Raw genomic sequence first — 13,330 nt, 5'->3', positions numbered from 1 at the left:
GAACGCCATCTCGGCGTCGATGACGACCGTCTCCTCTTCGCCGACGGCGAGCGGCGTGGTCGTCTCGACGGCGAGCGCCGACGCCGGGCCAAACTCCTTCGACGTCAATGGCTCGACGTCGATGGCTCGACGACGTCGATGATACCGTCAACGGTGATCTCGACGGCGACCTTGTCAGTCCCCTCGACGTCGAACGTCGACGCCTCTTCAACCCAGAGCCCTGGGGAGACGGGGAACAGACTGCTGCCATCCCTCTCGACGCCGTCGTCGAAGCTATCGACGGCGGCGGAGAAATAGGACGTTTGCTGGTCTTCCTGCTTCTGGAGAGCCCCCCAGAGGCCTCAGCATGGGCAGATGAAGCATGCCCAGACCCAACTTGTGTCTGCAGTCTTCTATCTTCCAGGCCTTGGAGCCTGATCTTCATCCTCTCTCTCAGGGTCCTGGTGGATAATGTCTGGCAGATGCCACACTCCTCTGGGACATGAGAAGAGGGAAGGCAGACGATGCACACCTCATGTGGGTCCGACTTGGCCTTCTTCCTCGGACACTCAGGGCATTTGTCAAACAAAGCAGGCATTTTGACAAATAAAAGAGTGCACCAAGACACACACAAGGAAGAAAACACCAAAGTACTACAAGAAAGCACTCAAAAACTAGAAAAAGTGAAAAAAATCACTAAATAAACCCTTGAAAAGGGAGAGCTCAATGCTCCAGGGTATTGCTTGCAGGAACCGGAAAAAAGAACTGAAAGTAAAAGGGACCTGCTGTGCATTCTGGGATACTGAGAGAGTTCTGGAAAGTTTTCTTAAAGGCACAGTATCCTGTTCTGAGCCACATAATGGCAGCCTATGGGGCTTGTCTGTCCACTCCTTCCTCTCTATCATTCCAGAGGCTTGTGCTGGTAAAGGAAAGCTTTTCTCTGTGAGGAAAGCTGGACAGGCTGTGCTGTTTGTGGTTTTTTTGGTGGAATTTCTAGTTGAAGTACTCGACAGTGTAGCCTGTGGATATAGGCTGCATTATCTGTCTTTAAATTCTCTCTTAAGTGTCTGTGCAGTTCTGCATTTTTTGACAACTTAAGAGATTATTTTTGATTGCTCCGGGGTCCGCGCACATGGGCGGGACTATTCACTAGATTATGACAATAACAGAGATACCCCTACTACAGAACTGGAGTTACAGGACAGAAACTACTCCTTATTCTTTATCAACACCCCTACATGCCGGTAGGCAGCGCCAGTCAACTCTGTTGTCCGCGTTGTGGTCGGGAGGATGACGTTGCAGTGCCTACTTAGATGCCGCCCCTTCACGCTGATGTCAGTTCTTTCTTTTTCCGCCCCATTATTCACTAAATTATGACTATACACAGAGATCCCCGACTACAGAATCTTCAGATCCATTCTGACGCCTAGGGGAAATTCTACGGTAAGGAATTTACGACTAACTGTCTTTCAGATTTACAATTTACTTAAAACAAGTGCACTTCCTGTTTCTTGCATTTTATTGAATCTGTGAGACCTCTTAATTTCTTATTTCCTTTGGAAATCCTATAAGCCCTCTTTAACACATTCTATCGCAGACAGTCATTTGTCCACTGACCTTCCCGGGAGGAGACCGCTTCTCATTGGGGCGATGAATCAGCAGGGGCTGGTCTTGGTCCTTCACTGTGATCCCATAATTCTTACTACAAAGAAGAAGAAATGTAGCTTTAATCCAATATTTTAAAGGAATCCTAACAACATTGTGTGTATCTGACGTTTGATTCTCTGTAAAACATACCTGTAATACTCAATAAAACTGATCTCTGAGCTGTCGGCCATGGTGAATTTTTCTTTGGGGGTTTTGTTCCAGTCTATGTCATCAATGCGATATGTGCGATTGTTGTAGCGTGTAATTACAATGTTGCCAATCAACTGCTTGGTACACTCATCTTTAAAGTGCTCTTTGGTTTCTTGGTATAGGATATTCCTTGGGTGAGAAATAAAATAATCTTAGATAAACACAAGCAATCCCAGCTTTGGTACAGTTCTTTGCAATATAAACCATAACAAATCACTGCAAGGTTGACAGTATTTGTTCCAGTATTACACAACTTCAAAAGGCAGATCTTCACTAATGGAAACTTAATGTGACAGAATGAGCATGGTTAAAAGAGGAATTGAGGCATGGTTTCTTACCAAAATACAGCCCAAAATATAGCAGGAGTGAGGTTTCAGGCCATTTGTGCTGAAAATACCACTTAAGTGACTGAAAATACCACAGAGGCAAATTAGGAAAAGTTAAGTAAAGACATGGATTATCATTCATGGTATTGTCTCTGAATACTTCCACAAACAAAAGAATAATTCTGGACACATGCTGGATATTCCTAACACTTTTATAATGCATTAAAAGTCAAATAAAAGATAAATTATTTAAAAACTATGATACAGAAAGCAACATGTTATATCCGTTTGAACAGGCTAATCAGTTAACCAAATCAGTCATAAAATACCTCTACTTTTAACATTTATTACAGTGAAAAATCAAGGGAAATGTAGAGTGAATCTTTACAAATTCCTCATGCTGCAGACTTCCCCTTCCCAGGTAATTCAGGCAGTTTGTTTTAGCAAGTAAGCAGTGACAAACTTCTAAACTTCTCTACCCATGCATATGGCCCATGGTGAGGTGGACGGGATTTATACAGATTCAGAGATGGCAAAACAGAATGACAGTCAAGTAACGCTTCCTTTCAAATCATGGGATTCTTTGGTATATTCAAAAGCAGTAGACACAAGTAGCAAGCTAAACAAGAATCCCAGCATCTGAAGTGAAAAATAAAAGAATAGAAAAGATTAAATCATAAAATTATAAAAAGATTGTCAATAAATGCTTAAACCACTGTGGTTTGTGTCCTGGAGTCAGAATCAATACAGTAATGCTCAGCAACCTAATTTAAAAGTGTTCCTCAGATAAATGTCTGAGATAAGGGCACTAAACATAAGAGTTGCAGTAGTTCTAGTTTTGGGCCTTTGGTTTTTCTGGTAAAGATGAGTTAGATATTTGTTGCAGTTCTGATGCATGAAACTAGCCATCAAGGTATAGCCTGCTTTGTGGAAGCACTACCTGTTTGGATGTCTCAAATATTTTGCCATATTCCAATAATCTCAGTGCCTCGATTTCTTTCAGCGTTTGAAAACCCTCAGCCAGGTAATAGGGGTCAGGACAATAAATAAAGGTTGAGGGAGGGCCCAATTGAGGTTAACTTTGCAATGAGTTCACTGAACATAGAACAGTAATTTCTCAAATATATCTTGCTATGATCCCAAACCATGTAAGGTTCTTCAGTGAAAAGGATTAAGCTCACTGGCCCTTATGTTTGAGGTAATGGCTACTAGGAAAGACATGTTGTCTAATAAATGCTGGAGTTCAATTGTATGCATGGGCTTGGAATTAAATGGGACAATAGTGAGTTCCCAGGGAGGAGAACAAACTCTGAATGTAGAGACGATGTTTCTAAAAATTCTCCAGGAAGTCCACAATTAAAGATAGTGAAAAAGGTACCCGAGATAGGAACTTTCAGTACACAGTGATGGCAGCCAAATGCATGTTAATATGAGAAAAGAGAAGGTCCAATTGTGATAAATAAAGAAGAAGAAGCAATTCTACCTCTTCTTGGCAAGTTCTTCAGTCCAGCTGATTCTGCAAGCATCAAATTCAGAATCTCTTCAACTAGAGAACATATGATGATCGTGTACATCAATTCTCAATATGTGGTGCATGGGCCACCTGCGGCCAAACAGAGCATTAGGAAGGTTCTTCAGCACTTGTGCTTTATAGGAGGAAGTGCTCTGCTGTTTTCACTGGTATTAAGTGAAAGCACCAGATTTCATTTTCGAATCCATTCAGAGTTTTGTGTAGGAGCACTAACTCAAGGGAGGACACTGGACTCAAACATAAAAAAATATTTTGCAGTTGTTCCATGCTCATGTTTCAAAACAGTAATTTGTGTATTTATTATAATAGCATTAAAGATAAACAAGAAAGGTAACACGGCTTCTCTTTCATTTGTCATATACTATTTTTTTTAACTATTTGCCCTGCTTTTGTAGGAATAAAAGTTTCAATGAGAAAAACAGAAATGTAATTAGAAATCTGCCATCACTCCCCATATCTTCGTTTTTGTTGTTGTTGCAAAAAGTACATGTTTAATTGTTTCCCAACTCAACATATCCACAGTTGTATTATTAGTCATACTTTACCCACTAATTTTGTTTCATTATTATCTTACATGCCCACAAAGCGACATTTGGCCCCATGTTGTATGACATCACTCAATCGTTTTTTGGCCAGAGGCACATTGTATTCTGTAAGTTGGTGCTTACATTTTAACTTTCTTAGTAACAGTCCAAAAAATCCCAGCACGCAAAGTGTAATGAGAGAGCATCAACATCAATGAGTTTTATTTCAATAACTCGTGTCATAAAGGCACATAAGAAAATATATATATACAATATAGTTAAAATGATAACATTCCACTAAAAAACCGCAGGTTCTTCCTTGCATGAGAGACGAGGCATCGTAGCATACAATTGAATGGTTAACAGGGCACAATCCACCACCCGATTTCCCCAAGGGATACTTAATATCATCATTAAAACAAACTACGATATGTATTTGCTAAAATAGAATTAGTGCGTATGTTTAATTATGATGGAAGGCAGAAAAAGAATTATGACCCGTGCAAACACACATTTCTTAAAAACAAGCATTTGCAATGCAATAGGTCTCGCATTAGTAAAGTATGAGCTATTGGTATTGTAAATGACACATTTTTTATTTATGTGTTGGTTTTGAAAATAGAGAAATTAATAGGTTTGTCATTTACAATGCCAAAAGTTATACTTTTCGCAAATGTGACACCTATAGCATTTGTAATGCGATATGTGTTGTATTTACATGACTTAGATGTATTGATATTACAAATAACAATGGCTTTTATTTATTTTTATAATTAATACTTAGATAAAAGTTATTGTAATTTATAATGGCAATAGCTTAAACTTTTGTAAATAACTTTTGGGAAGATTATGTTCAGTGTATTTTATTGTGACGAAAATCCAATAACAGAAGTGAAATATTAACATCTTTTTGTGACATTTGTAATAAAGCTCGACACATTGAGAGAACATATTTGAACCAGTTGTTGTTGAATGGTTGCACAGATTGATGCTATGGTGGTGCTGAGTGATGTTGTGGTGGCGACGACTGATGCTGTGGCATTCAGTGATGCTGTGGTAGCGAATAGTGATGTTGTGGTGCACCTGAGTGATGCTGTGGTGGTGCTGAGTAATGCTGTGGTGGTGCGATAGAGGGAGTGAGTGCGATAGAGTGAGTGCGATAGATGGAGGGTGATAGATAGATAGAGGGAGGGTGATAAATAGAGTGAGCGCGATAGATAGATAGGGTGAGTGCGGTATAGTGAGGGTGATAGATAAATAGAGTGAGGGTGATAGATAAATAGAGTGAGGGTGATAGATAAATAGAGTGAGGGTGATAGATAAATAGAGTGAGGGTGATAGATAAATAGAGGGAGGGTGATAGATAGATAGAGGGAGGGTGATAGATAGAGCGAGGGTGATAAATAGAGTGAGTGCGATAGATAGATAGGGTGAGTGCGATAGAGTGAGGGTGATAGATAAATAGAGTGAGGGTGATAGATAAATAGAGTGAGGGTGATAGATAAATAGAGTGAGGGTGATAGATAAATAGAGTGAGGGTGATAGATAAATAGAGTGAGGGTGATAGATAAATAGAGTGAGGGTGATAGATAAATAGAGTGAGGGTGATAGATAGATAGAGGGAGGGTGATGGATAAATAGAGTGAGGGTGATAGATAGAGGGAGGGTGATAGATAGAGTGAGGGTGATAGATAGATAGAGGGAGGGTGATAAATAGAGTGAGTGCGATAGATAGATAGGGTGAGTGCGATAGAGTGAAAGTGATAGATAAATAGAGTGAGGGTGATAGATAAATAGAGTGAGGGTGATAGATAAATAGAGTGAGGGTGATAGATAAATAGAGTGAGGGTGATAGATAAATAGAGTGAGGGTGATCGATAAATAAAGTGAGGGTGATAGATAAATAGAGTGCGATAGAGTGAGGGTGATAGATAGATAGAGGGAGGGTGATAAATAGAGTGAGGGTGATAGATAGATAGAGGGAGGGTGATAAATAGAGTGAGGGTGATAGATAGATAGAGGGAGGGTGATAAATAGAGTGAGCGCGATAGATAGATAGGGTGAGTGCGATAGAGTGAGGGTGATAGATAGAGTGAGGGCGAATGATAGAGTGAGAGCAATAGATAGAGTGAGGGCGAAAGATAGAGTGAGGGCGATAGATAGAGTGAGGGCGATAGATAGAGTGAGGGCGATAGATAGAGTGAGGGCGATAGATAGAGTGAGGGCGATAGATAGAGTGAGGGCGATAGAGTGAGGGCGATAGAGTGAGGGCGATAGAGTGAGGGCGATAGAGTGAGGGCGATAGAGTGAGGGCGATAGAGTGAGGGCGATAGAGTGAGGGCGATAGAGTGAGGGCGATAGAGTGAGGGCGATAGAGCGAGGGCGATAGAGCGAGGGCGATAGAGTGAGGGCGATAGATAGATAGAGTGAGGGCGATAGATAGAGTGAGGGCGATAGATAGAGTGAGGGCGATAGATAGATAGCGTGAGGGGGGATAGAGTGAAGGCGATAGAGAGAGGGTGATAGATAGATAGGATTGATAGTGTGAGGGGCAATAGAGTGAGGGGCGATAGAGTGAGGGCGATAGATAGATAGATAGATAGATAGATAGATAGATAGATAGATAGATAGATAGATAGAGTGAGGGCGATAGATATATAGTATAAATATGTGGCGTGAAATTATGTGGCACTGAGTGGTATTTGGAGTGTATGTTGCATTGAGCGCAGTGTAAAGATTTAGCATATAATTATGTGGCACTGAGTGGTATTTGGAGTGTATGTTGCATTGAGTGCAGTGTAATTATGTGGCACTGAGTGGTATTTGGAGTGTATGTTGGTTGAGCGTAGTGTAATTATGTAGCATATAATTATGTGGCACTGAGTGGTATTATGAGGAGTGTATGTTGTATTCAGTAGAGTGTAATTGTGTGGCCTGTAATTATGTGGCACTGAGTGGTATTGTTTGGATTGTATGTTGCATTGTAATTATGTAGCATATAATTATGTGGCACTGAGTGGTATTGTGTGGAGTGTGTGTTGTATTCAGTAGAGTGTAATTATGTGGTGTGTAATTATGTGGCACTGAGTGGTATTTGTAGTGTATGCTTCGTTGAGCGCAGTGTAATTATGTAGCATATAATTATGTGGCACTGAGTGGTATTCTGTGGAGTGTATGTTGCATTGAGTAGAGTGTAATTATGTGGCGTGTAATTATTTGGCACTGAGTGGTATTTGGAATGTATGTTGCATTGAGTGCAGTGTAATTATATGGCGTGTAATTATGTGGTACTGAGTGGTATTTGGAGTGGTTGAGGGGGGGGTTGTGGACGTGGTGGTGGAGGTGGCAGTGGGTGTGGATGTGGTGGTGTTGGTGGGGGACATGGTGGTGGACATGGTGGTGGTGGACATGGTGGTGGTGGACGTGGTGGTGGATGTGGTGGTGGTGGGCATGGTGGTGGTGGACATGGTGGTGGTGGACATGGTGGTGGTGGACATGGTGGTGGTGGACGTGGTGGTGGACGTGGTGGTGGACGTGGTGGTGGTGGTGGACGTGGTGGTGGTGGACATGGCGGTGGTGGACGTGGTGGTGGTGGACGTGGTGGTGGTGGACGTGGTGGTGGTGGACGTGGTGGTGGTGGACGCTGTGGTGGTGGACGCTGTGGTGGTGGACGCGGTGGTGGTGGACGCGGTGGTGGTGGACGCGGTGGTGGTGGACGCGGTGGTGGTGGACGCGGTGGTGGTGGACGCGGTGGTGGTGGACGTGGTGGTGGTGGACGTGGTGGTGGTGGTGGTGGATGTGGAGGTGATGGTGGATGTGGAGGTGGTGGTGGATGTGGAGGTGGTGGACGTGGTGGTGGATGTGGTGGTGGTGGACGTGGTGGTGGTGGACGTGGTGGTGGTGGACGTGGTGGTGGACGTGGTGGTGGTGGTGGACGTGGTGGTGGTGGTGGACGTGGTGGACAGCCAGAAGAATTTGCAAAGAATTTGCGCTGAAACACGAGAGTAGTATCTCAAATAAAGGTGTGCCAGTGACCTCCCATATACAAGTGTAATTAGTGTTTAGGTCTCGCATGCGCTGCATAGGAAAAAGACCTCTAGTAATCAATTCTGTTTTGCAGTCAAAAACGCGCACAAGTTGCATTGCCTTCAATGGCAACGCGTGCACATTTGGCGATTTCCTTGCGGGAGCGAGCTTTGACAGATGGTTCCTGCTCGCTCCCGCAAGGGAACCCGGGGCAGACTCGTTCCTCTCTCCCCCTGCTCCCGCGCGCGCTTGTTTCCTTTGAACCCGACGAATCATCCCTTTTAAAAATGAGCATTTATTCTGGGCGCACGCTTCTTTTCAGTGAAATGGAAAATTTTAACGTAGAATTATTGCTTACAAAATTACCTTTTTTATGGAAGGCGCATCTGCTCACAATTACTTGCAAAGTAGGAAGAATGAATCTTTTCAACGTGTGCATTTGCTGTTGTGATCCCTGTAAATTGCAACTAATGCTTGGAGTTTATCAGCCAATTTTTCAATATGTTTAACATATAAGGCGCCCGCGCTAGGCTTTCGCTGCGCCTATTAAAACTGGATTTGAAGTGCTGCTTGTCGGCACCGCTTATTCCTCTTCATTACTCGCTTTCCAAGCAGCTAATTGCCGAACGGGCAGCATTCGCTACTGTGCGGCACAGCTCAGTTGCCTCGTAGCGCCTCTAACTGGCAGCTTTGTCTTTGAGGTGTGAGAGCATTTGCACCCTCACACAGTGCTAAGCATTTCAATAGGTTGCTGTCACAAGGTATGGGTGTTGTTCATTTCAGCAGGGTGGTGCCTTGAGTTAACCCCTAAACTGATGAGGGCAGTTAGTTTTTTTTTTTTTTTTATAAAACTTTATTAGCATCAAAAGGATATACAATTCTAGGCCTACAACCAAATCGGCCGGCATCAATATGTAAAACGGTCACAGGTTCCAAGGCAAATAGTACAGATTCAAGCAGCAAAAGCAAAGGTAAAACAATCGTAAAAAGGGAGAGAAGACGCCTAGGAACCAGACGGCCAAAAAACAGGAGCAAAAAAGGTTAATTTTATAATATGGGGATAAGGCGTACGATAGGCTCACTTTCAATATAAAGGCGTCCGAAGTCCCACAACCATCCTCAGCGACAATAAGGGGGCATGGGGCCGCAATACAGGAGAGGCAACATAATACACATCGGGAGACAGGGACATTTAAGACACAATCGACACATGTTCAGTACCATCTTTACATGCCCACCACCCAAACCACAGCCAAACCAGGACAGAGGGATCGGACAAACACCACATCAAAACCAACCCATCATAGTGACCTCTAAAAAGGGGGGGAAGGGGGCCAGGAAAAGGGAAGAAAGAGGGAAAGGAGGGGGAGGGGAAAAGGACAAAACGGAAAAATAATAAAAGGAAATGAAACACAAAACAAAGGAAAGAAGACCACGCCGAAACAGGAGTCCCGTGGCGAGAGTACAGGAGAAAACAGGAGCATCCATAACAAGGAGGGTACAGCAATCAAAACGAAACGTAACCAACCCAGAAGAGAAGGATCGATGACGCCTCATACCCCACTCCGAACATACCACGGGAGGCAAGGACAGACGCGGCCTTACTATAAAGAGATACAAAAAGGGCCATAGAACCATAAAACAAACAACAAATAGATCCCAACCCACCCATCCCACCCTGCACCCCTGCAGAAGGCTATGGCCTACCCTTCAAACAGCGTGCCTGTCGCCCTAAACCAGAACCCGAAATATAGCGAGAAAGAAAGAGAGAAAAATGAGACAAAAAGAAACAGAAACAAAAATAAGGAAAACAGGAGGGAGGAGCATAAGAACAAAAATCAATACGGTCGGCCGCAGCCCTCCGTCCAACCAAACAATCGTAGCAAAAACCAGACCAAGACGACACCAATTCAAGCACCATAAAACTTACAGAGGAGAGGACCTCCCACCGCGCCATGGGTACAAACAATCGCGCCACAAAGTCGTACAGCAAGAATCCCCAGGAGTCATGCATATCACCCCCAACCCTTACGAACCACAGATTCCACCCACAACATGACAATGTAAAGTGAGCTACTCAATACAAGACCAGGACACAATCGAAATAAATTTGTTCCACCATGGGGACAAGGAGGAACAATCGGTCCGCAAGCGAGCAAAAGTCCGAATAGAGAATTTATAAGCACCAGCAATCGCAGCACGGGTGATAAAGAGCAGGATAACAGTGTCGCCGTTCAGGAAAGCGAGGGGTTCTCCGCAATAGACAAATGCGAAGCCATCGGTACAGGCGCAGGCGGCAGTCCACCAATAGTTCCGGGCATCCCAGCCAAACAGGGTCGCGGCACAACGTCCAAGTCTCTGGGGTCAGAACCTAGTAAAGCAGGGAGCTGCAAAGTCCCCGGCACATCAAATGATCGTCGATCAGCGGTGGCAACACTTGCAGCAGTCGAGGGGGGCGAAGCAATGGAGTCTCCGAAACAAAAAGGAGGCAAGAAGAAACGGCTGCTCAAAATGGCGGCAGGTCGTGGCGGACTCACGGGGACATCTGGGGCCAGGAATACGCGCAGGGATCGCAGAGCTTCCAGGATATCTCGGAGGGTAAGCTCCCGCTCACCAGACCAGACCCCCGCGCAATCAGGCAACCCAAGCCCGCCGCCACGAGGCGATACCAGTTCCAGATGGTCGGCCGCCATTTCGCGAATTCAGCCCAGTCGCCACCCTCCGCGACTCTCAATAACAGTTCCAAAATGTAGGACTTTACAGAGCTCCGGGGGTCTTCCAGCAATGGCAGCCTTGGTGCAGAAAGGATGTCTGCCCAATGCGGGTCTCCGCCCGCACCAGCACCGGCGCCCCAAACAAGCAGAGTCCGGGCGCCAAGGTCCAGGGCCGCCGGAAACCGCAGCGGCGGGGGGGACCCCTTCACAGAGTCAGTCCCCGGTGCATCTCACCCACATCAGCCTCGCGGCCACCAGGGCAGGCCCGGTTCAGGAACGCCGGGATGTTCGCGCAACGGCTCTCATCATTGGTTCACTCTCTCGACCGGGGCCGAGAGACGTCGGATCCCACAGGCGAGGTCCCGGTCTAGGTTCCACGGAGGCCCCGATCTTGCGAAGGGCACAACTTCGGAACCGCTGCACGTCAAAACCTCCGGGCCAGATGGTAGGTACAAGTGAGGTGTGCCGTCTCCAATTCCACGATAATTTGTCGTCTCCGGACAGGATAAGGTACAGGATATACGATCAGGCCGGAGGGCTGCGGGAGCCGAGCTAAAAGGCGACCATTACGCTCGCGAGCTTGGCTCCTCCTAGTTTCTTTTTTTAATACGCGTTTTTTAATGTTGAAGAGAAAATATTGGATTTGGTTCCTAGCCCACTGCCTGTCACTTCAGCACACAGAACAAAGGAATGTGGGTGTGGCATGGCTAATGCTTTGACGTCCCAGCACCCCCCGTCGCCCCTGGTTAGCAGGTAGGCTTTAATGTATAACTGCTATTTGTGGCTAAATATATACAGTGTTCCAAAGAACAGAGGGCTTTGGGACCGTTGGGTATGCAGACGAGTGTCTCCCTCAACTTATTTAACCTATGGACAAGAGGTTTATATGCCTTACTTTGGTCATTGGATGTGCTCATAAATTTGAATTACAGATGGAAAAGTTTGTGATGCATTTGAATGAAAATGGAATTGGATGGAATTATTTGTTTTATTGTGCATTGTACTGCAAGGGTTTTAATTAACCAAGCAATAAAAATATATTTTACCATACCTTTATTTCCATCACACTTCAGAATACTAAAAACGACATCTAGTTTTGCTTCCCTACAGCCTTTAGCTCCGTGTACCCCAGATTGTCACCAATTTTCTTTACTTTCTGTGGCTGCAAAAAGTGATGGAAGTCTGTAAACACAAATCTCCACCTGACTGAAAGCCGCAAGAAGATGTAGCTGACAGTTGACCCCTCACTTATTTTGCAGTTTTAATGTAGCACGATCTCACCATATTTACCAAAAATGAATATATCCTTGTGTGATGTAAATGGTGCTTCTCCCTATTCTGCCCTAAACACGGCCCTGGCCGTGGTCTGGGTGTGCATGTGCTGTTGGTGTAAATTAGATATCTCTGTCACGGCCTTGCTTCCCCAGGTCTCAGGGGTCACGGAGGCAAAGAACAGAAGAACATGCAGCTATCTCTGGCACTACTCTCTAATGTACAGAAGAGCAACTACGGGCTAACAGGCTACTATGGGGCGTTGTGAGATGAGGGAACCACATGACGTCATTGGGGTACAGTGGGCGGTCCCATCCATACCCCTATTGCCTGCCTTTGATCTCACTATGTTTGTTGAGGCTGTGATAAGTTTCAATGGTTGCCATAAACTGTCTGCTGAGGCCTTCACAGCCCTCACCAACTGCTCTGCTCTGGACAGTCTCCTGCGCACCGATGCAGAGCAGACCCAGTGGTAGTGGGCTTTACAACAACAGAAAACCGTCTGAGGCTACTGGCGCTCTCATTCGTGTCGCCTTCTTTTAGAAGTGCGCCACACAGCGGTTGCTGAGTGTGTCCGCACCCCCGTGCCTGAGGGTGTTTGTGAAAAGGTGCAAAGTTGAGAAGAGGCTACATGAGACCTGCGCAGGCCTCCTCCACCCAGGACTGGTTGGGGCCCAGCGGCGGTAGATTTAAAAATAAACTGCACACTCGGTCCTGTCACCGTTCTCGGTTCTCCTAGGGCAATGAAACACCGGTGCTGACTGATTACAGCCGTATCAGTGCTACTTACCACCTTAAAGAGTGGTAAATGCACATATTAGTACTCTTGGCAGGAATACTATGGGCCGCTGCGTAAACGGAGCACTATTTAATAGACCACCGGCTACATAGCGGAGCTTATGCACTTATAAGGGAGATGTTTTGATAAATGGGAAAATTAGTATGAAGGCCTGGCGCATAAATGCAATTGGCGTGTCTCCGAGAACATAAACCAGCTCTTCTGCATCACACACAACATTTTAGGAAAGCCTCTTTTGGTTAAAGACCTTCAATTCTTCTAGCTGCAACAATTATTAGTGCTTAGAAACAGTACGGATGTAT

At 45.1% G+C, this 13,330-nt stretch overlaps 1 protein-coding gene across 2 annotated transcripts in view; it reads right to left on the bottom strand.

The window, feature by feature from the left end:
- The window catches only part of PIWIL2 (piwi like RNA-mediated gene silencing 2), a 1,947,029-nt gene that overhangs the window by 1,094,314 nt on the left and 839,385 nt on the right, over positions 1 to 13,330 (bottom strand). For both annotated transcript variants that reach the window (XM_078666379.1, XM_078666380.1), the window contains 2 exons: positions 1,777 to 1,965; positions 1,597 to 1,681 (listed from right to left, as the gene is read on the bottom strand). In XM_078666379.1, the coding sequence (XP_078522505.1) occupies positions 1,597 to 1,681; positions 1,777 to 1,965 (274 nt within the window). The remainder of the gene's footprint in view (positions 1 to 1,596; positions 1,682 to 1,776; positions 1,966 to 13,330) is intronic.

The sequence above is a fragment of the Lissotriton helveticus genome, chromosome 11 (assembly GCF_964261635.1).
Source record: "Lissotriton helveticus chromosome 11, aLisHel1.1, whole genome shotgun sequence".
Classification (NCBI taxonomy): Eukaryota; Metazoa; Chordata; class Amphibia; order Caudata; family Salamandridae; genus Lissotriton; species Lissotriton helveticus.
The sequence above is the reverse complement of the archived record's forward strand: the minus strand, read 5'-3'. Positions and strand labels throughout refer to the sequence as shown.